Here is a 22,394-nt window from a genome sequence, read left to right as displayed (position 1 = left end):
TCCATAATATGAAGTGCAACAATTCCTTTTTCAGTTTCAATTTCATTTATTTGGACTCCCGTCTTTGATATTTACCAATAAACAGCATTATCCTACGTTGCAGTGTTGCTAGACGCGAGCTGGTCCCTTCCCTGAGCAATTTACGTCCTTTTTTGATGTATCCCAATTTAATGGATCCGCTTTCTGTGCCGGTGTCCACAATTTTTCCATCAGATATACCCGATGAGCAGAGGAAGTCGTTGAGTAGTGGCAAAACCTAATGATAGTTGGCATTATAAAAAGAATTGTTAGCATGGGTTATGGAACAACACAGGAATAATGAATAATCAGCCAGAGAAAGTGGCAAAGTCTTGATACATGGTTAGTTTACGTTTTGGCATCCTCTCTCCACGATTCCCTAAGATGAAAGTATTTTTTGTTCAAAAACTGCTAATCCATCTACTGTCACCATATATGTGGAGTACCAATATGCCACCTCTGAACATATTAGTTTGCTCAAGTTATTTAACAATAATTTTTATCAGACTCCGTCGAGCAGTGGTGAGGGGTGGAGGTAGGCTGTTAAGATTCAACATAAATAGTGCACATTAAACTTTGTCAGTCTTACTTATTTTTTCATTGAACTAAAAATACAAATTGCAGATGGTGCTGGTTAGTTTATAAAATTCAATTAAACCCTGCCTAAGCAAACCATAATTGTTATTAATTTTGTAATTAAAAATAATGCACACTTTTACAGTAATACTTATTTGTTTTTGTTGAATCAAGAATACACAGGTGTTGGTTAATTTTTTTAAATTCATTAGCCCTGCTTAAACCAAACCATAATCGATAAAAAATATTCTTCTATCTATTATTTATCTCATTTTATGTATAGTTTAACTTATTCGCTGCCATTCGTTGGCCATTAGATACTATTGGCATGTTAAATGTGGTAATTAAATAGTAATTAACAGGTACGCGGTGAATGAGTTAACACATTGACTGCTGACTAGATAATTACTTTTTAATTAACACATTTAAATAACATGCTATTTATATCAAATGGCCACCTTAATCGTTACGCGCTAGGCACGTCTTTAGTGTCTAATGTATTAATTAACTTGGGATATGAACTGACAGGTACCTGCTTCTTAGAGCAAAATATAGACAGAAATTACATCTTGAGAAAAAGTGGGTATTTGAAAATTCATACTAACATTGTGACACTTCACTACGTAGTGCGGCCAAGCCAAATTTGGTGTGTTACGGCTAACTGTGAAATGTCGTTGATTACTTGAAATTTTTTCAAAAATTGCAAAGGCGAATGTAGAATGTACAATGTAATGCATATAAAATCTATTCAGTACTTTTTTTAGGTTAAAAAAACGTCAAAGTGATATGTTATAAATAATGTCAGTGACATTGCACATGCGTAGCGGCTGTTAACTGTTAACATACAATTTAGATAACCGCTTTTTATACAGAATTGACTCAAAAGATATCCCTGATATTTCAGATCAAGAGAAATAATGGAAACATGTTATTGTATTAACTAGTTAGAATAGTCCTGCTGAGGTTATCGATTTTCACGATAAGAACATAATATTATGTGTCATTGTCTCTCCAGATACCAATGATCTATTGTGTTTATGGTTTCTAAATTATTTGTATTACCAAAATTTCATTTGGGCAAGTCCTTTACTTCGGACCAGATATAATATTGTGTCTGACTGTGGTACTAATTAAATAATTTGTTGCCATGGTAACTAAGTCATTGTGTAACTTTTAATAATGTCCAAATAAACGTGTCCTGCACAGTCATTTTACATCACCTATCTGTGTTTCTTTATCAACATTAATTTGTGTCATCGTCTTTCCTCTCTCATGTGCCTATTCTAACAGCAAAGAGGTATCGCCTGTTGGTTCTCAGTGCTCGTCCAGCGTAGGCGCGTTCGGCGGAGCGTTGAGCGGCGTGCGCAACTCAAACGTATAACCGTGTGTGAAAATGTTCAGATAAATAAAAATAGACAATGTCTTTTTTTGGTTATAGGTTTGAGTTGCGCGCGCCACTCAACGCTCCGTAGAACGCGCCTATGCTGGACGGGGCTTTACTCACAATAACACTACATACCTGCAATTAGCTTAATAGATTTCATAATACCTGTTGACAAAGTGGACGAAAGGCGTCCCTTTCCACATAGTTGTCCCATTCTTCGAGTGCATCTATTGCCTTTGTTGCCAGATTCAAATTTGTCTTTCCAACCCTCAGTACGACCTTCAAAAAAAAATTGTCTGAGACATAGTTCGAGGAACTTTCTTAGGTATTAAAAAAACCTTTTATTCATTGGCTCTACATTCTGATGTGGATCCTGGCCCCCTCCCAAAGTGGTTTCTTAACAGATTATAATTTTTTTAGAAGAAATGGGTGTTAGCCACTTGCTCAAGCTATTATGTCCATGCTACGAGTTCAAACACACATTGAAAAAGAACATGTGAATTTGTGAGACTCAGGACAATTCTAGTATATATAATATTACATACTTAATACATAATAAATTTAAATTTAAAAATTTCTTAAGAGCATACATAAGTGAAACGGCAAATAATTTTCAACAATGGGTGGGATGAAATTTCGCACTCGTTGCCAATCGGAGAGCGGTAGTCGAGGTGTGAGCACGTCAATTTGTTTTGTGATGGCATCGGAGGAATATATTCTTATATCGTGTAAAGATGACTAAAAAACGTCACGCATGTACTCGAATAAGAAAACATCTCAATGAATTTATTATTATTATTACTAATATAACATTAAATGACGCATGTTGAATTTTTATGACAAACTACGTTTTGATCGGCACGCGTCGTTTGCACAATCCGCGCATCGCATTGTCACGATCTTTTTAGACCATGCCTCAGCTGAAGTATACCCTTAAATGATCTAGATCTAGGATGCAGGTCTGAAAATTCGCACTGTATAGTTTTGCAAAATACAGTCGGTTTTGTTGGTACAACGATGACATGTTGTTTTTTCAATGTGTGTGCAGAGCAAGGACCCATATGTTAAATACATCGTCATCATAGATGAGGCCCGTTTCTTTACACATTGCATCATGGTTGATTTAAGATTCACATACGATAACGAAGTTTGAGTATTTCTCTAAAAATTCAGAATAGATTAAAAATGCCACAATAGTGTTTATCATCCAGTGAAATTAAATTGGTGATGTTACCTGAAAAGCATCAGCACCATTTTCGATGATGGACGGATTCAAGATTTGCAAAGGCGTCTGCAGCAATACCAAAGACGACCGCAGTTGGAGCAGACCACTACTGCTGGTGATTGACAGCCCCTGGAACATTTGATGCCCATCTGCTTATTGCAAGGTTTAGCAATAATGAATCACTAAATTACACTCTGTGTGCAAAATTTTGCCTAATTCATGTAATAGTCAAGCCTGTTGCCTTATTCATGAATTAGGTAAATTATCTGCCGAGTGCGTGAATTCGTCAGGGTATGGAATTCTTAAATTGTCAACATGACAGTAGAAAAAGTAAATTTAATACGGATGGTTTTATTAGTTATAATTGGACATTAACATGAACGATTAATTTTTGACTATACATCAGTTAGTTAAATCTACAACATCTTTTCGTTACTTATCTTGATCCAAGATAACTCCAAAATGTTACAGAACGATTCTGTGTACAAGCTGATAATTTAAATTTCAAGTTAACACCTGTCAAATGAAAATATTCAACCATTGCACTCACTCGAATTATGTATATTATGCTATGTACGTAATTATTTGTCGTTTTATAATATCAAAATATCACATTTATAACATAATAAGTATCACATTTATTTGGTATGTATTAAACTGGACATCGCCTTTGCAATTTGTTGAAAATATTTCAAGTTATCAATGACATTTGACAGCTTGTGCGAGTGTAATATGACAACAATAACTTGAGGCACGGCGGTGGTGCTAGTGTCGCGATAGAGTATTGATAATTTTCCAAATTGCCCCACCCCAAGTTATAATTGTTGTCTTCTATCTTGATCTATCTAATTAACGTGGCTTCTGGGGCCCACTGTTAAGAAACATTACTTTTGGCTGTTCATACAATGAGATAGTTAGCTCATGGAATGTGTTATAGCATTTTTATCATTATTTTTATTGACATGTTGGAATAGAGCTATAAAAATGAATCACTTAAACATAAATAAAATGATTTGAGAAGATTACGCAATATTGATTCTGATTAGTTCATTTAATTGACTAACATTTTATATAAAAGGCCTGTAATATGGATCACAACCGAAATAGCTTGTTCCACGAGTCTTCCATTTGTGATAATATACAAAAAAAGTGCCCAGTGGATCACGACCAATATCTCTGGCACTGAGCCAACGATCCATACCCCTTTGAACCTTCCTGATAATTTTCAAAAAAAACTTGCATTGAAAGTATTAGTGGCTATACATGAAAACACTAGTTAAATCAAGAAACTTTCCCAAGTTGATAACATATATTATTACTTACCATAAGCAATTCTTCCACAGCGTCACGGAGTTGTCCGATCTCCCCATAGCTGTCTCCAAATATTTCTGAAACGTTGATAGCTTCGAGAGCTGCTTCAGCTACCCTCATGTATCCTCCGCTTCCGATGCCACCGGCTTCCATGGACCTTCTGCTTTCGCGTGAGACTTGATTGAGGATAGTGAGAGCGTGCGGCTGAAACCAGGAGTGGGTCCATGACCAGCGGATCACAGTGCCCGCCAGGTCACACACATTTGTGAAGAGACGATACTCGGTAGGATTGGACGGTTGCTCCAGCGATTCTTCTGTTATTTCTGTCTGATCATGCGTGAGATTCTGTGATACAAAATTTAAATATGTTATATTATTAGAAATATGTAGATATAATTTTAAAACTTCTAAAACTAACCTACCAACTAATGTGTGCTATCAGTGTTCACTGGTTCATGTATGCATGAGAAACATGGACCCTTAACATAAGAGAGATTCAAAAAATGTTCACATTGGGCATAATGCGAAAAGACAATATGGAATATTATATTACTTGAGTCGCTGTTATTTCGGTAGTTGAAACGTCCAGTCTGGGTAGCATTTTGAAAACTGCTACTATGAAAGCTTCGTACGCACTTTCCGAGTTGGAATAATCGCTGCCCAATTCAAGGATTCCCCTCCACAATGGTACAAACGTCTCATAATTGACAGTGAGCGGGTCGTTGGTCCAATTGTTATTTGCATCTGCTTCGTAATACAGAGACATGGACACGGAATGGCGGCAGCTTTCACGAATGAAGTATGCGATGACATTCTGGAAACAAAATTGATTGAATTCATATCAGATACGACTTACAAAGTGTTTCAACTGATTATCGAAATGCATTCTGAGATCAATTTAAGGAACATCGTTTACTGTTTATATGCAAGTTTAAAATTCCCGTTTATAAATTTGAATGTTGGTCGGCATGAAGTTTAGATGACGAATAAAAGTATTAATAATCCAAGCTTAAAATTACAAACAAAAGATATAATAAAACTAACCTGCAAATCAACAATTGGCAATGCTTTCCTGAATGCTTTCACAACAATATATTGCCGGTGAGAGAGGCACTTGGGGAACTCTGCAATGAGGATTCGAAGAAACGACTCTACGTTACTCGATGATATAGATCCGAGAGATGCGAGAGCTTCAACATGATCACATAGCTAGAAACAGAGATCAGAATGACATAATAATAATATTCAAAGTTTTCAGTGTTCATTAATTAGAAGCTGGTTTGAGAGTGGGTCAATTGTTTGAGCTCTGTATCAGTGAAGTACAACCTTATGGCAGAGAGGGTTCAGAAGAATTTTTTGAGACTTCTTTATTTGAGGCTGTATAGATAATGTGTACTATCCGTAACTTTATCCAACTGACATTTTCTTCGGTATGCTTACAACTGTAGTTTACGAAAAGTTAAAAGAGGTCTTTATTTGGCTATGTATTTTTTTTTTACTTATACGTAGTGTAAACGATAATGCTAGTGTTAATCCGTATGTCTCTGATAACCATCTAAGAAATTGAGAGCATTAGTTGTTTGTCCCTCCAAGGCCTTCCAAGGCGCATAACTCATCTGATATTCAGGTGCCAATTGGAAGGAAAATAACTGTGTTCATTTGAATTGCTTCTTATATCGATATTTTCCACTTGGGTAAAATTGAAGTTTGATTTGATATAAATAAAAAGGATATCAATTTTTTTTTCTATAAAAATCAATGTTTTCTAAATAAAATAAAAAACATTAAAGCTACGAAATAAAACCTATCATTATTTTCAAGATTCACGCTTAGCATATTTTTCACAAAATATTCTTTAGGGTTAAGAATATAAAAAAAAGATTGAAAATGGCATAACTATCTCACCGTTTCAATCTTCTCAGTTATTTCTTCAGCGGTTTCATCCGCGTTGCTTCCATCAATCTCTGACTCATTAGAAGAGTGATAGGTCGACATGGCTCGCCTTGCGATGACGTCTGCTATTTGAAGATATTCGTCAGATTTCAGAAGTGGTCTTACTTCGCGCATAAGTATTGCAAACCCTTTCAAAGTCACTTTCGCCACGTATGGTTTTATGGTTTCCGTGTCTTCCTCTGATCGATGAGTTGATGGTGTAAGAACCGACATGAAGTAATGCAGGAGATGCTAAAAATAAAAGAAGTATCCGGATGATATAACAAAGAGATTTGTATTACTTATTTAATAAGCTGTTTTGAAAATTTTGAAAAACCTCAGAAACATAACTATTAGAAAAAATCCTGGAAAAAAAAAGCCGAGTGGGATACAAACTCACTTCTTTTACATTCCGAGAGAATGTTCTAGATCTCTTTATGATTCATTCAAATTATTTCTAATAACCACGTTTATATCTAAGGGATTTCAAATTCCGCAAATCAAAGGGTGATCGGCTTATCATGGTGATGACAGTTACGATAAGGGGGATTTATCTTCCATATAACGATTGTGATCACTTAATACATCAGAAATACTCAGTCACGTTAATAGATGTCAGTACAGTTACACACGAAGTCGCAATGACACAAGACCGGTTCAATGACCAATAAGAGATCTGCCATGGTCCAGTCAATCAACACTCGAGCTGCGAGACTATTTGTCACTGATATCATGTCATTATTTTCAAATTTCTGCATATCTTTAAAACAAAACCAATCGTGCAATATTTGTTGAACATATACAACACACGATTTTGGCTATCTTTTACCCCTCCCCCATCGTCACATAACCTTTTACCACCCTGTCTATATTACGTCACATTTGTGACACCTGCCCCCCCCCCCCCATGCTTTAAAAAACATAAAAAGTGTTTTTTTTTTATATTTCTCCATCCCGATCCCCAATATTGTGTTTCAGAGCATTTTATAATTTTTGTTTACCAGAATTAACTAAATTTAAATTCTGCTTGTAGGTGCCTATTAATTTAATAATAATAATATTGTGGGCATACAGGCAGAAGTCACTAACTCTAGTTTTGACGAAATTGAGATTTTAATGTCATTATATAGAAAAAGTAATGCTGCTTGACTGGCAGAAGTCACGATTTAAGATTAATGTGTATTTGGAGTAAGTGACTTCTGCCTGTACGGCAACGATATTATGTCCACACTCAGGAGAGAATATAGTATCAGTGACACTTGTCCCTGAAGGCAAACTAACAGAGAGTGAATAATTTGAAATTGAAAGGAATGCAGTGCATTTGCATAAAGTAATGGTGTGAGCATTTTAGTGGTATACTCATGCATACCGTAAGACAGTCGTTTGTTGAGACGGAAGGTCCATTTCTGAAGAGCGCGGCACCTATGGTGTGATAGAAGGAATCCATGGCAAAGCAGCCAGCCATTCTGTCATCCCGATTGTCTTGACTGACCCACGCCGTGAGAAGTCCGTGCCAGTACATCACATCACCCAAGAGATTTACCGGGAAATGTTTGCAGTGATGGCCCAGCATTCGCAAAGCCGCTGTAGTATTGCATAATAAATAATTTTATTATAAGTAAATACTTTTTCTACAAGGAACGATTGATAGTAGTGAAAGTAATACATTCTTTTATAGCATAATTTATAACCATAAAAATTTAAAGGCCATCATAAAAATAAGATATCATTTTGCAATGAAGAGTAAAGATTTCATTATTAATTATCCTTCAATGAAAATAATATGTTCTATCATTGAAAAACCTATACTTAATGAAGCTTTAAAAAAATTACAACAGATTATAAAGTGTTTCCCTGAAAAGAAATAGGTTTTTTTTATGAGAAATGGTTGATACCCATTCACCCAACCTATCATGTCCATACTCTGGACACAATCACATATGTATTGAAAAAACAACACATGAATTTTCCAGATAAAGGGTTCATGCCACGGATTTAGAGGTGAATGTTCCATTGTTACAACACAGCAGACGCATTAATATTGTATGTCGACCAATAAGAAATTAATCAATTGTTTATGCAATGAATAAATACGTCACCATGTTTGATCCTAGGAGGATCATATTGGCCTCCACAGAGTGGAGGTTGTGTTAACAGATTTTATTTAGCTACTTGCTTTTATGCTTTTATTTTGCTACTTATTAGGTCCATACTTTGGCTCCAAACATATATTGAAAAACATTTGAATTTGACAGACCTAGGATTCGAACACGGGACCCTTGACATTATAAGTTGACATGTTACTGCTTGGTTATCGTGGGAGAATTATACGCGAGAACTCATAAGCTGGCCCGATGTTGGTGAACCATATTTGATTTATTGTACAGTTTAAATGCTCATACCTCTAGCGCAAGACCTTCGGTGCTGTTCCCCAGGATCGGAGAAAGTTTTCACGACACGGTATACTAATTCACAGACACCTTCTTCATGAAATAGCTCCGAGAAGGCCATCAGTAGATCCGTAAGACCGACCAGGCAGCCTTCAATGAGCGCCATGGTCACCTTCACTTTTCCGTGGATGTTCTCTTCTAGTACCATCAGCGAACACTTGCATATGGTCTGCGAGTGTTGTGAGATGTGCTCAGGATACTGCTTTGATATTAAGCCTGTAGCAAATGACCAATAAATTGTATTTTTTGGTATTTTGAAATTATGGTATGTGCTCTTGAGAAGGTCCACTTTAATGAGCCCATAATGTTGAAAAGAAAAAAGAGGATAGCAAACATCCCCGATGACAATCTAAGAAATCAAATGTTTGTTTTCCCTAGGTGGAGAACTAACCTGCCATCAGTGATGCCAATCGGGAGGGCCAAGTTCAAAAACCGTGGTGTCATATTTTTTTCAAAAAGATTTTTTCTAGTTATGTGTTTCTCTAAGGTGTTTTCAAATTATGTATGTTCAATAAATAATGTTACATTTTGAATAGTTGAAATAATGAGTATACCGATTAATTCATATTCCTTCGCCAAAACAGACGGCTTCTCTTTCCGTCTGGTAATTTGGTTGACGAGCATCTCCACAATGTCTACGATGACATCCGGCCAGTTTCCTTTCACTGCTGATGAAAGCGGCAGCAGACATTTTTCTTTCACTGCTGCAGGGCAACCACTGCGCAGGACCGTGAGGCATACCTTAAAACAGTTATTATTAAATTATAAGCCATTTAACCCACCAGCATATGACTATAATTATTACTGAATATATCAGTGAACTAGAATTTAGTTTTGTCTGTCTCATTTTTCTACCAGTCATTCCCAACCTTTTTTATTTGATCCACGGATAGATAGAGGGTCCACTCAGTTCACTCAGTGTGCTTACATGTTCTTTTTAAAAATTTCGTTTTACTCATTAATATTAACCTGTATTTGTATTTAATTATTGTTAACACTAATTATTTTGTATGTCATGTTGTGAACGCTTTAAATTTGTCATGTTCATTATGTAAAATAAATAAGTTTGAATTTTGAATGGAAACGTCATTTTGAAATAAATATAATGCAATTTCAACTAAATCCTTTGAGACAACAGATCATATGGAAAGTGTTATACAGCATTTCGCTTTACGGCCAATTAAAAAAAAAAAAGAATCTCGGCCCATTAGTTCAGAATTATGTGGGTGTAACATCAGAAAACCCAGATATTTTAAGTAAACACTACAGGCGGTCCTCGACTTTTGTACATAATTGGTTCCTGAAAATGTGTACGAATGTTGAATGTACGAAACTAGAGCAATGTAAAAAAATAATTACAAGACAAAAAGAACTTTTTAAATACCACGTTTTTAAATTTTCTGTTGAATCATATAAACTTGACAATTCTATGTATTAATAAATACTTTTTTTTGTACTTGATAGAAATACTGAATAAATATAGAATACTGAAAATGTCATTTTGACATTTCATATTGATTTCCATAGTAACGCACGTATATATTAATAATGTAGTTGCTAGGATCCCCTTAGCAACCAATAATAGTGTTTTACTTTTTACGAATTTTTTCCGAAACATACGAAACTGAATTAACTGAAAATGAATTCAATTCTGCTTAAAGATGGCCAAAAGTATTAAAAGAATGCATTGTCGTCGTGTTCTGATATATTCTAAAAGTTTCAAATGTCTAGCTAGTCGGGAAGTTACTTAAAAATCTTCAATCGTCCAATACAAATCGTGGACACGCAAGAAAAAATCTGTACCGGACAAACAAGAATACGAGCAAATAAAAACGTGGTAAAATACCGAAAAGTGTATTTTCAAATATTTTAGACGAGGAAATAAATTCATTTGCTGCATCTTAATCTTCACTACCAACTTCTCCAGTGAATTTAATATTACGTAAAGAATTCCTTTAAATTTGTCAAACCAGCCTCAACTGAATCTTCCCATCTTTATGCAAACTAAGAACTAGCTTGGATCAATCCATGATGACAAAGATCTCTCCATTTCATCCGTCACTATGCTGTGCCTTTTGAAATCAATCTTTGAAGATATATTTACACATATTCCTTAATTATAATATTATTTTCCAAAATTGAACGTATTATCATAGACCAGCTTAAGTCGTACGAACGGACGATTGAAGCAAAAGATTCGCCGCTTTCAGAACACCTAATTATTTACTTTTTATGTTTCGATAGTATGAAGTAATGACATTAATATGGACGAAGCATCTGGAAAAAAAAATGACACACTTTTTTGTCAGGTCTACCGAATGGCATAATCTGTTCTAACGCCATTACAATAAAGGTGATATTGCTATAAATTCCCGATGAGTGATATCGCATAATGGAAATTGTGAAATTTTGTCACGTGATGTCTACCTATACATGTGCGAATGTCGCTATGCACGAATTTACTTAAGCTACTGTACTGAGTGAGTTGTCAATTAATAATGTCATTGGTATCAAGTCCTTAATTTGCTTTTGTCCATATGAACACTGTAATTTCTCCGTTTCTTACACATGTTTATAAATTTATAAGGGCGAAATATTTAAACAGAAAAAAAAAACAAATCAACTGGTAAAAAATCGACAAACATCTAAATTTTAGGAAATGTACAAAATAGCGAATTGTACAAAAATAGAATGTGCAAAAGTCGAGGACCGCCTGTATTGTATTTTTAAGTAAAAGGTAAATTATCATTTTCATTGTCAAAGAGCATATAACAGACTTTTTTATGAGGAATAGTTGTGAGCCATTCGCTCAGCTCATTAGGTTCTCGCAGTGGATCAAACACATGCAGTATTTTTGCCAGATGCAGGATCGAACCCACGATTGATGGCTACATATGAAATGGGTACTCTACCAACTAAACCACCATGGGTTCAATTATACTTAATCAGTCTTAAATCAATGTATACACTTACAGCAACAATGTCTTCTATGTAGTCATTAAATTTGTCCTTGTAACTGTCAATTAGGTTGGATATTAGAGAAAAAACTTCACAGACAGTGCTTCCAAAGTTTTCTGTTGTAAATGCTTTCTTGATAAAGTTTGGCAAGCTCTTTTCCGAGTTTGTTTCAGAATTATCGAACAAAATCAATATAGCTGCGTCTGGAAGTGAAATATAGGTCTCTAAATTAACTACATTTAATTCATAGAGGGAGTTCGGGTTACTCAAGGTATGACCTTGACACCAGTGTCGCGATGTGATTATTGCCAGTGTATTATTGTGAGTCGTTTGTTCAACGAGTATGTCGTACCAATGCTGCTGTATGGCTGTGAGAAGTGGCATCTTACTGAGCTCTGGTCTCTGCTTTTGAGCTATGAGAATCAATGTCTCCGCCGAATCTCAGGGGTACATTGGTACGACCGCTTTACAAACACTCGAGTTAGTGAGCAGACACAGCAGCCCTCGGTCATTGAAGTAATCGCGAAGAGATGCTTCATGTGGCTAGGACATGTGTTCTGGATGGCGCCAGAGTGTGGGCACTCCGTATGCTTGTGGCACAACCTCAAGGATTCCATCGCCACCGCAGGCCCTCCCTCACCCTGCAACGGTGCTACAAAAGTGATACACGCAGTGCAGGTCTGGCATGGCGGGAGGCACTAGAGTCGGTGATGGACCGAGAGGAGTGGCGCGAACCTGTGCTTAACACACAAGACTGCTTTCGGTTGCTACGGCAGCTATCTAGGGTAGGTTTGTGTCGAAGTATTAGCACTTATTGTAACAATTACAATAAGTTAGTTGTAATTGTTACAATAAGTGCTATGTTTTAACAGCACCTCTTTTGGCTATGGTAAATTTTAGAGCGAGATAGACAGTTCTGACTGTTTCGACGGATAACTTATTGTAATTGTTACAATAAGTGCTAATACTTCGATACAAACCTACCTTAGATAGATGGGCAGGACTGGTTTCTTCCGCTTAGCAGGACATTTAATGATAAAAATTGATTATAGAAAATGAAATGCAACCATAATCGAGCTCTGGCATTCTGAGAACCCATTGATTATTTTGCAACTGGAACCCTTGATTCCGAATCTTGAAAACCGCAAACCGAAACCGGCATCTCTTAAAAATTACAGAGTTCCAGAAGTGCCATTGTGTTTTAATGGTTCATTTTTATTCTATAACTTTTGAACCACATTTAGGATGCCGGAGTGAGTTGCTTTATATGAAAAAAATGTCCATTATAATGAAACAAACGCAGAAATCATATCAATAATATAATAAGTTTGTTACCAATTTCGGGTAGTGTTAAATCGTCTTCAAAATGCTGCTTGATGTATTTCACGATATTTTCTGCTTTATGATAGTCACGTATTTGAAGTGCATCGTACAGAGGATCGCCCATGATTTGCTTTTGCTAGCAAAAATATGCCCACTACTTCATGAAATAAAATGACAACTCTACAAAACAATTTTGAATAAACGAATCGGTATAATAGAGAGATACTATTTCTTCAGCTTATGTATTTAAAATTATACTATTAAAACATACACTCGCCAGTCACATTTATGCCGCGTTGGATTTGACACATTTTTTTAATAAATCTTCACAGGTAGTTTTGTTATCTTTCGTAAATGTCAACTCAAGTCGAATCATGAAATCCCGCTAAATAAAGAAGTCACTTTGACAGTTGAAAGTTAACCAACCTAGTGGCAAAACGTTTTTATCCTTACTATGTGATAGAGTAACATATAGAATACTCGAAACATTGATTGTAAATAAATAAGTTTTTATTTAAATGATGGTTGATTAATTTAAAAATGTTATTAACGTGCTATTATTCTTAATGCTATTCGTTGAATGTATTGTATAATTTTTGTCACAAGGTAATAAATTTATTGGTACATGTTAAAAAGACTAGCGCACAGATAAAGCAATTTGCAACTAACCGCTGTAATTATATACCGAATCGTAATAACTAGTCTATGGTTCTATTCTACACACACGCGCTGTCGTCATGACAGTGACTTGTTTCGCAATTAATCGTCCATAATCCATGTATATATATATTTTTTATCTAATAGCGCCTGTACACGTGCATGGATTTACTGGCAGCAATAGTGAGTCTTTTAATCTATCGTGACAATAACTGTTCACACGTAAAAGTGCTGACTGTCTCCCAAATCTCATTCTTCAAGAATAAGTGAGACGCCATGTTGTCATTGTATGGTACTTGGTACTATTTGACAGGTAGTGAAAATCAGTTTACCTCAAAATGAGAATAGTTCGTTTTTTTGCCGGCAGGTTCGCCACTATCGTTCTATTGCGCAGATCGAAAAAATTCCTACTGTCGCATGAAAATAATCAGAGGTTTCCAAACTTTTTTGATTCATGCATGCAAGTTTGCAACTGCAGGATAATACATGTTTAGCCATACATTTTCTTGTTATGGCCGCGATAATACTTACTGTGCTTAATTTACATTTGGTTTTAAACTGAAACATAATCTTTGGTCAACCAACAACCCTTGTACTCATGATTTCCCCCCAATTATATCGATGTTTCTATTATTTAGATATTTTCTACTTGAAATTTTAATAAATCATTAACAATACTTGCACTGACAAATGGCAATAGGTACTTGCCTAGTAATTGTAGAGATCACAATTATTCAATTGCTTTAAATTATAATGTACATTAATTATAACTACTTTAAATAGTACGATCAAGTTCATTATGTACGGAATTATTGAAGAGCTAACTGCTGTGTAAAAAGTTTTTTTTTAAATGGGTTACTGGTTGGTAATTATTCACCTTGTCTGAACTACTTAGATTTTATTTTTTATTCTACTACAGTGGAACCCCGATCTACCGTTCTCGCATAAATCGTTTTCCCGCATGGATCGTTCATTTTTGAAAGTCCCGCCAACACCCATAAGAACAATCAGGGGCGGGTCTTCCTTAGGGTACCTAGAGGACAGACCCCGGTCCCCTCATCATTCTATAGTCAATATTCAATTGAATATTCATGTTATACGTTCCTACCATAATACACTGATTTTGTATAAATTAATTAAATATATATTTTATTTTTACTGTTTGCCCATCCTTGATTCTTGTTTCTTGGCCCATCCCTAATGCTCTATGTGAGTTTTGGCTCTACCTACATAGTACAATACAACGATACTTCCGGGGTCGAAATTCGGTGGCCCCTTTAAAATCAAAGCAATGTTTATATGATGAGATGCTATATGCGATTGCCAGTTATGAATCTCAAAATTCATAAAGAAGCTGAACAATTCGTATGTCTGTAGGCCGATTTGCACGTGCTATGCACATTTTATCCACATGTACCGATGCTGGACCGGGGACACTGTAGTAAATACCTGGCTTGCATAAGTGTGAGTAGGTAAAACTGGGCGTATTATTATAATAATATATTATGAAGTTATCTTGTCGGTCGGCTGTAAATTCATATCCCATGACCCACCGGTTTAGTTTATTAGTTAGTTTGCCAGTAAGTGATCAAATATGTAATCTATCTCCTTAAGTTTTAAAATATATTTGTTAATACATACTAGAATAATTTATAATATTATCTTGAATGATAATAACAAAGGGTAGGTATGTGCTATTTCAGTTAATTAAATCAATATTAATTTGTATTACCTAAATATTAATTATTGTAATGTACTAGTTAATAATATTAAATAATATTAGGTATTATGATGAATGAGGTGGTTCATTTATTGAAATATAAGTCCAGTACATTGACATTAAATTATTTGAAGACAAACTAGAAGTAAAACGATTGGGACCTCACCAACCAGTCACCAACAGATTTAATTATTGTGTATGAACTAATCAAAACAAAAAAAGCATTTAACTCCGAACAGTTTACCAAAAAACATGGTTGACGGCGAGTGTATCCTTGAAAAGACTATTTTGTTTTCTTGTAGCAATAAGATTCTTTCGAACGCAGGAGGCATATGAAGATGAAGTAATAGCTACAAAAGATAAGTTTTTTACGCTTTAATTAATATTGATTAGGTAGGTACTTATTAGATATTTCACGCCATCTGACCATCTGACTAAAAGATGCTAGAGCCGCCACTGAGAACAATGTTAAATAATCCCGCATTAACCGTTCCCCGATTTATCGTCTAAATATTATAGTCCTGACACAAATATTATCCCAATTGACCGTTGTTGTTGATATTTTTCATTTCGCTGTCATAGAATTGTTTATGATACTTTTTATTATGCTTTGTTTGCACAGATGGTTGGCGCTCAATCTCGCCTGACCGTTCAGTCGTGTTGCTTTTTTGCACTTTGCACAGGCTGCTCAGGCTTGCCTCGCATCTCGTATTGTAGATTCAGGGTTTCACTGTACTTGTACCTTTTTACTTCTATAATAAAATTAATAGTGTGGATAATTAAATAATAAATGTACATTGATAGTACGATTAGCAGCACAGAGATGGCGCTGATGGATGACAGATCGTTTTGTTGCACTGCGCATGCACGAGATCGTAGTACGGGTCCGCTTCGTGTATCATCGCAGCGGTTAGAATGTGTTAGCTTATTCAACATGAACTAATTTATTACTTAACCCTTTGGCTGCTACGATGTTGTGCAAAATCTGGTCGAGGATTGCTACTAATAATTGTTGATAAATTAAAGTATTGTATTATTTTTAGACACCTTACCACTCTAATTGATTCTGCGAAATCGGAATATTATGAAAACACGTTTCGTAATTAATTTATCGTTTTGAATAGATAACGAGGCAAGTAATTGACATATCTCTTTCTCGTTCTATCATACGGGCGATCGCGAGAGCGAGCGAAATGCACGATCCGCGCACAGAGTTTTGATTTTTATCAGTTATTGGAAAGAATCGGTTATGCCACACGAGGGATAATACAAAGTAGTGGAATTAGGAAACTACCCGGCTGAAAAGAAAAATTTTGCATAGTGGCCTCGTTAAAAGATCTCTTACAATATGCGTGATTTGTGAAAAAGGTCTTCATGGTGTTTGTTTATTGGAACATTTAAAATATGTATTGCAAATGATTTTATTTCATTATTTTTTTATAAATGAAACTGTTTTTATATAGCACAAATCCACCTTACTTTAAACACTGAGTTGAGTAAAAGTCTTTCCCATTATTTCAAATGCATAAAATAAAACATTGTCCTTCCACCAAGAATTTGACTGTAAACAAATTATTATATGGTAAACTGAAATTTGTTTTTGGAATTGTTTTTATTGTAAAAAAGGTGATGCCATGAAAAAAAATACAATAGTTATAAGTTCTAAACCTACCCAGTCACAAATCATATATGAATCGGGTTATATTACACAACAATAAAACTAAATAGATAAACAATGTTTCATACCACTGGTGCAGTAGTATGTTCCAAAATTAACTTAACATTTCAGGCATCAAAAGCAAAACGACGATCGTTGTTAGCATTTCTGGCCATTATCAAAAACAACGGTATATCGTTGCGTAGCATTCTAAGGGTTAATAATCATTATAGTCCTTATTTTTTTATTTCAGAATATTATTTTGGTAGCCAAATTGTAAGAAAGACGATAATAATAATTGATGTTTGATTTTAGTAAGTTTATATTTGTATGCCAAAGATCTCTGTCTGGGGTCCCGCTTTAGGATGTGGGAGCCATGAACATAATGCGCCGGCTAGACGGCAGCGACTTGCCTGCGCGTTATAGTTTGTGCAAAAAATACAGAACACTCTTAGTGCTTTTCGGTTTGCGCGAGCTACAGTTTTCCTGTCCATACACATGGGCTTCTCAATACAAACCGGTTTGCGAAGGTAAGCTTGTGGTAAAGCATGAGCATCTAGCCGGCGCTTAATAATTATACAAACTGATGTGAATCTTGGCTGCCTCGATTTCTTAATATAATATATAGGTTTATTTATTTTACTTTCACATTTCAGTCATTGTTTAATTTGTATGTGTATATTATGTTAATTATCCATGACAGTCAAGAAAATAAATTTAAGAAAATGGAAAAGGCAAAATGAAAACATTATATTAAAAACCAAAATTTATTTATTCACATTTCAATACTACTGTAGAAAAAAACTATTAAATCATTGCTGTGTTTGTTTCTTCAGTTTGTTTTCTCTTTTATTCTTTTTATATTGCTCTTTGCTTTTAGTTCGTTTATCTTTTATGTAAGTCTTGTACTGTGATTTCTTCTTTTTCTCTATGATTTCTGTGTACTTCTTTTTGTTATATCTATTGAAAGCAGCGTCATCCAGAAGTTCATCAACAATGGTTCTCTTTCGTTCTTTTCTCGTAAGACGTTCATTGTAGTGATCCAGGGAAGAGTCCATAACTTTTCCAACCTAATTAATAACATAAAAATATAATTTAATGAATACTATGTAACGAGTAAAGTGAGATAGGGAAATATTGGATTTCAATCAAATTCAATATTATATTGTTCAATAGGTGATAAATAATGGATTCAAGCTTACTAAGTTATAAATGCCTTAAGTTTTCTAAACCACATAATAAGGTAAATTATCATTTTATTTTACACCAAGTAACGGCTTACGAAATTAGATGCTTTGCAGATAGTCTAAATTTTAATATGAATACTATCGACCGAAGGTACTTCATGGAATTTGAATTTAAATCCATTAGTCTAAATTTTAGTTCATGTAAATTCTACATGAGAGGACTATGACACTTACAAACATTTATTTATAAAATAACACTTAAAATATATCTAGATACACACCTGAAAGTATTTGGGTAACACCTCCATGTCATTTTTCTTGTAAAAATGTTTTGGATCAAGAACAGATCTCATTTTCAAGACTTGCAGATCATTCTTCAACTCTTCGGTGACTTCAGGAGCAGGCAGATTATACCAGGAAGGACCCTTGGTCTTCTCTCTTTCACGCTGCAAGAATACAGATAAAATATTGTAATAAATGAATTGAAATGTGGTTAGTATGAAAAAAAAAGACTGATATTAATTATTACCAAGATACTGTTAAAAGTATGGGACTCCGTAATGTGGAAGGTTACCATAAGGGTTATTTAGACGAGGAATGTTTTTAGCTATTCGCTCCACCCATTGTGTTGACATATCTAGATCAAACTCACATTGAAAAAACAACGTGTGAATAGGTATGCCAGATGCGTAAATCGAACCCGCGATCCACGGCTTCAGAAAAATAACACACCTTAGAAGCTTAGAAATTTAATCACCTACCGCAAAAAAAATGTGGTTATGAATGTTTTTAGTATTTAAATAATTCAATGTCATTATGCAATATTGTTAAAAAGGAGATTATTCTTCTAATTATTTTGAATGGTAAAATAAAATTTTAATTCATTATACCCCGTTTATAAACTGAGAGGCAAACTAGATAGTCTCAAGGGGAAGTCAGCATTTTTCCAGTGGGTCATCATGAAAACGACGTAACTTTAAATATGCCATTCGCACTAACTGGCAGAGTCGTATGGCGTTATCGTTTGTTATAAAAAAATATAAAAGTAGGTAGAACCTACCCGATTCTCGGGTTTGGCTAAAATTCTCTGGCAAACTATTTTGTAGTAATTTTGTACAGAAACATGTCATTGATTTATTTAATTTAATCTGAATTATCAAGCACATTTTTTTTGGATTGAAAACATGTTAGAAAGAATGCATTTCAAAGTAATCAATTGAAAAAAATCTGACCAATTAAAACCATCAGTGTGTCTATCAATGGACCAGCCACATGGCTGCAGGAGTTTAAATAATCTTCACAAACTTATGCACTGGCAACACCAGCACAATACCCCGTTTACATGTGCACGGATTTACTGACGACAGTGCATATCATGGCCATAACAAGAAAATGCTTGTGTAAACATGTATTATTGTGCAAGTTGCAAGATTGCGTGTATGCGAAATGATAGTGGCGAATCTGCCGGAAATAATATAAACTACACCGTGCAGAACATTTTTGACATTTACCAATATGTCAAATAGCGTCACACAACAACAACATAGTGTCTCGTTTATGCTTGACGAATAAGTTTGGCACTTCTACATGTAAAAGACAGCACTTTAACATGTAAACAGTTATTATCGCGATAGTTTAAAATCTACACTATTGGTGCCTGTAAATCAATGTGTGTACAGGCGCTATGCTATAGTGCTCGCAATTGTGATAACTGAACAGTTAGCCAGTATTGGGTAGCGAGTTTCAGCAATAATTGGTACAAGACGGTTATGGGGAAGCCAACGGCAAACACATTTTGAAAATAGCTGATATACTGGATTATTTGTTAGGTTGGGTTAGTTTAGGTTAGGTTAGATTTTCATTCTTGAAATTCATGAATTATGCCAAAATCGCCTATGACAATTAGCGCGGTTCCCACCTGGTTTCCCGATAACCGACTTGGATACAAGTCGGTTATGTGGAATACAGAGGCAAACACATTTTGAAAATACCCGATATACTGGATTATTTGTTAGTTTAGGTTTGGTTAGGTTAACCTAACAAATAATCCAGTATATCGGCTATTTTCAAAATGTGTTTGCCGCTGTATTCCACATAACCGACTTGTACCAAATAATGAATTCATTAGATATGACAAGCTCACCTTCCTAATGGCCTTTTGTCTCCTGTCACTCATATCATATTCTGGCAAAGAGTGTTCTTTCTCTATGCCCGGCTTAAGAACAGATTTCTCCAAAATTTTATCGATATTCACATTGGCGGCTTTCATGTCAAATTTCCCAGTGTCCAAATTGATATTCGAAAACTTAAAATGCATTTGTTTTTGAATCAACTCCTTTTCAGGCATAGATTTTTCGCCCAGCTTACTCCCCCACCCCATCTCGATAAAGAACTTGTCAACCATTTCATCCGTTTTATGTCCATGCAGCCTTTTCTGTTGGGCATCACGTCTCTCTTTTCCCGTGATTATTTCATTATGGAATATCTTAACTTTGTTGAGGATTTCAATTAGGGTATCGTCGTCAACTGAAAAATAAGAAAATAAAAGTATATAACTCGATTGATATTATGTGTATTGATTCGGTCAAAATTACCAAATTAAGTTAGCATTTAAATATGTTGAATTGTAAACGAGTATTGATAACACGAAATAAATATAACCTCAAAACTCACCGTCTTCGAAATCATTTTCGTGGACTTCTCCTATTACCTCATCTTGATCTATGAGATTTTCATCTCCCTGAACATCTATAATAAAATCCATTTCATGAATTTAGCAGGGTGATATATAAATTAAATTTTTACAAAATCATTACACATGCTGTCCACGAGAACTTAATTTGACAAGAACTGAGGCAATTCAGCTGTCAAACAATAAACAATTAACGGCATAGCTAATATAACCTTGTAGGTTCGTTTCTTTCAACCTGTACGAAACAAATTCAATTAAACCATAGACAATATACATACAAATTGTATGAGACCGGAAATGGTTTGAGATTTGACGTTTGGTTCAGTGTATCATTGAAAATCAAACCGTTCTCGGATCATCAGAAATGGTTTGACATGAAACTTCAAACCAATTCGGACGATTCATAGACTAAGACGATCTGTCAAACGGGAAATCATTAAAAAGTATACATAACCTGAAAACGATATCGATCTAATATTTTCTACAAATATTTCGTTTGTTATTTTCTCGACATTTGACTTTTAATATAATATTTTGTAGGATTAAGGAAAATCGACATGCCTAAAAACAGCATTCTCTGGCATGTGTAAGATCATCGTGATATGTTAATATTAATATTTTAGATTTAGTACTTTGTATTTTTGGTTTTCAATACAATGGATTTATTTCAACGTATCCCATTATTTTTTGAATCGTCGTCGGAACATTCGTCTGATGATGATTTTTTCATGCTGGAAGACTTTCAGCCCATTGCCAATAAGAAAAATGAAAATTATTGCGAAGATACTGTTGTAGAGTACACGGACAGGCAGTTCATGATGCATTTTCGCGTTTCTAGAGATGTGCATGCAGATCTCACGGAACGATTTCAAAATTCTTCTCATTTTCCAACCCAGAACAGAGGCGGCAATGATAGAATCATTGCCACTAACCATTTACTGATATTCCTTTGGTTTGCTGGACATAAAACTGCGTCATTTCGAGATGGTGGCTGATAGATTTAATATCACTATCGGTTCTCTCTCCAGAGTCATCAAAATATCCCCAGAAATAATACAATGGCCAACGAATTCTGAGAAAGCAGTTATAGAGATGGCTTTTAGGGTGAACGGGTTTCCGGGAGTCATCGGTGTCATTGATGGTAGTCATATAAAAATAGATAAGCCAGAAGATGATCCATTGTCATACATCAATAGGAAATCATATTATTCAATGCAGGTAAGACAAGATATTTTTCTATGATATTTCTTTGTTTTAGATATATTTGTGTTTTAAAATAATAAAAAAGACTCGCCTTAGATTAA

The 22,394-nt window shown here is 34.9% G+C and overlaps 2 protein-coding genes across 2 annotated transcripts in view; both read right to left on the bottom strand.

Annotated features, from left to right (window-relative positions):
- LOC147071681 (DNA-dependent protein kinase catalytic subunit-like) overlaps positions 1-13,561 on the bottom strand; it is a 98,701-nt gene extending 85,140 nt beyond the window's left edge. The window contains exons 1-12 of the mRNA XM_085946496.1: positions 13,190-13,561; positions 11,870-12,057; positions 9,451-9,637; positions 8,849-9,112; positions 7,816-8,030; positions 6,420-6,698; positions 5,559-5,723; positions 5,068-5,328; positions 4,527-4,859; positions 3,213-3,332; positions 2,144-2,257; positions 76-256 (exon numbers count right to left, since the gene is read on the bottom strand). Of these exons, the coding sequence (XP_085802622.1) occupies positions 76-256; positions 2,144-2,257; positions 3,213-3,332; positions 4,527-4,859; positions 5,068-5,328; positions 5,559-5,723; positions 6,420-6,698; positions 7,816-8,030; positions 8,849-9,112; positions 9,451-9,637; positions 11,870-12,057; positions 13,190-13,301 (2,419 nt within the window). The 5' untranslated portion in view covers positions 13,302-13,561. The remainder of the gene's footprint in view (positions 1-75; positions 257-2,143; positions 2,258-3,212; positions 3,333-4,526; positions 4,860-5,067; positions 5,329-5,558; positions 5,724-6,419; positions 6,699-7,815; positions 8,031-8,848; positions 9,113-9,450; positions 9,638-11,869; positions 12,058-13,189) is intronic.
- A 4,398-nt stretch (positions 13,562-17,959) lies between these two features.
- Positions 17,960-21,274, bottom strand: LOC147071680 (uncharacterized). The gene is made up of 4 exons (XM_085946267.1): positions 21,072-21,274; positions 20,542-20,924; positions 18,680-18,844; positions 17,960-18,281 (listed from the first exon to the last, which is right to left on the bottom strand). The coding sequence occupies exons 1-4, from the start codon at positions 21,160-21,162 to the stop codon at positions 18,024-18,026; spliced, it is 897 nt and encodes a 298-aa protein (XP_085802393.1). The 5' UTR covers positions 21,163-21,274; the 3' UTR covers positions 17,960-18,023.
- Between the last annotated feature and the right edge of the window lie 1,120 nt (positions 21,275-22,394).

Source organism: Rhyacophila brunnea, unplaced genomic scaffold (assembly GCF_057557595.1).
Source record: "Rhyacophila brunnea isolate RB1 unplaced genomic scaffold, BYU_Rbru_1.0 scaffold_2, whole genome shotgun sequence".
Lineage (NCBI taxonomy): Eukaryota > Metazoa > Arthropoda > Insecta > Trichoptera > Rhyacophilidae > Rhyacophila > Rhyacophila brunnea.
Note: the sequence above shows the minus strand (reverse complement) of the source record. Positions and strands in the feature narration are given on the sequence as shown.

What these genes read in the sequence shown, in the direction of transcription:
- LOC147071680 (XM_085946267.1), bottom strand. Translation starts at nt 21,162, where the DNA reads ATGGATTTTATTATAGATGTTCAGGGAGATGAAAATCTCATAGATCAA. An exon ending in CGAAAATGATTTCGAAGACG is followed by an intron (nt 20,925 to 21,071) that starts GTGAGTTTTGAG and finishes CTTATTTTTCAG; the next exon opens with TTGACGACGATACCCTAATT. An exon ending in GACAAAAGGCCATTAGGAAG is followed by an intron (nt 18,845 to 20,541) that starts GTGAGCTTGTCA and finishes GTATTCTTGCAG; the next exon opens with CGTGAAAGAGAGAAGACCAA.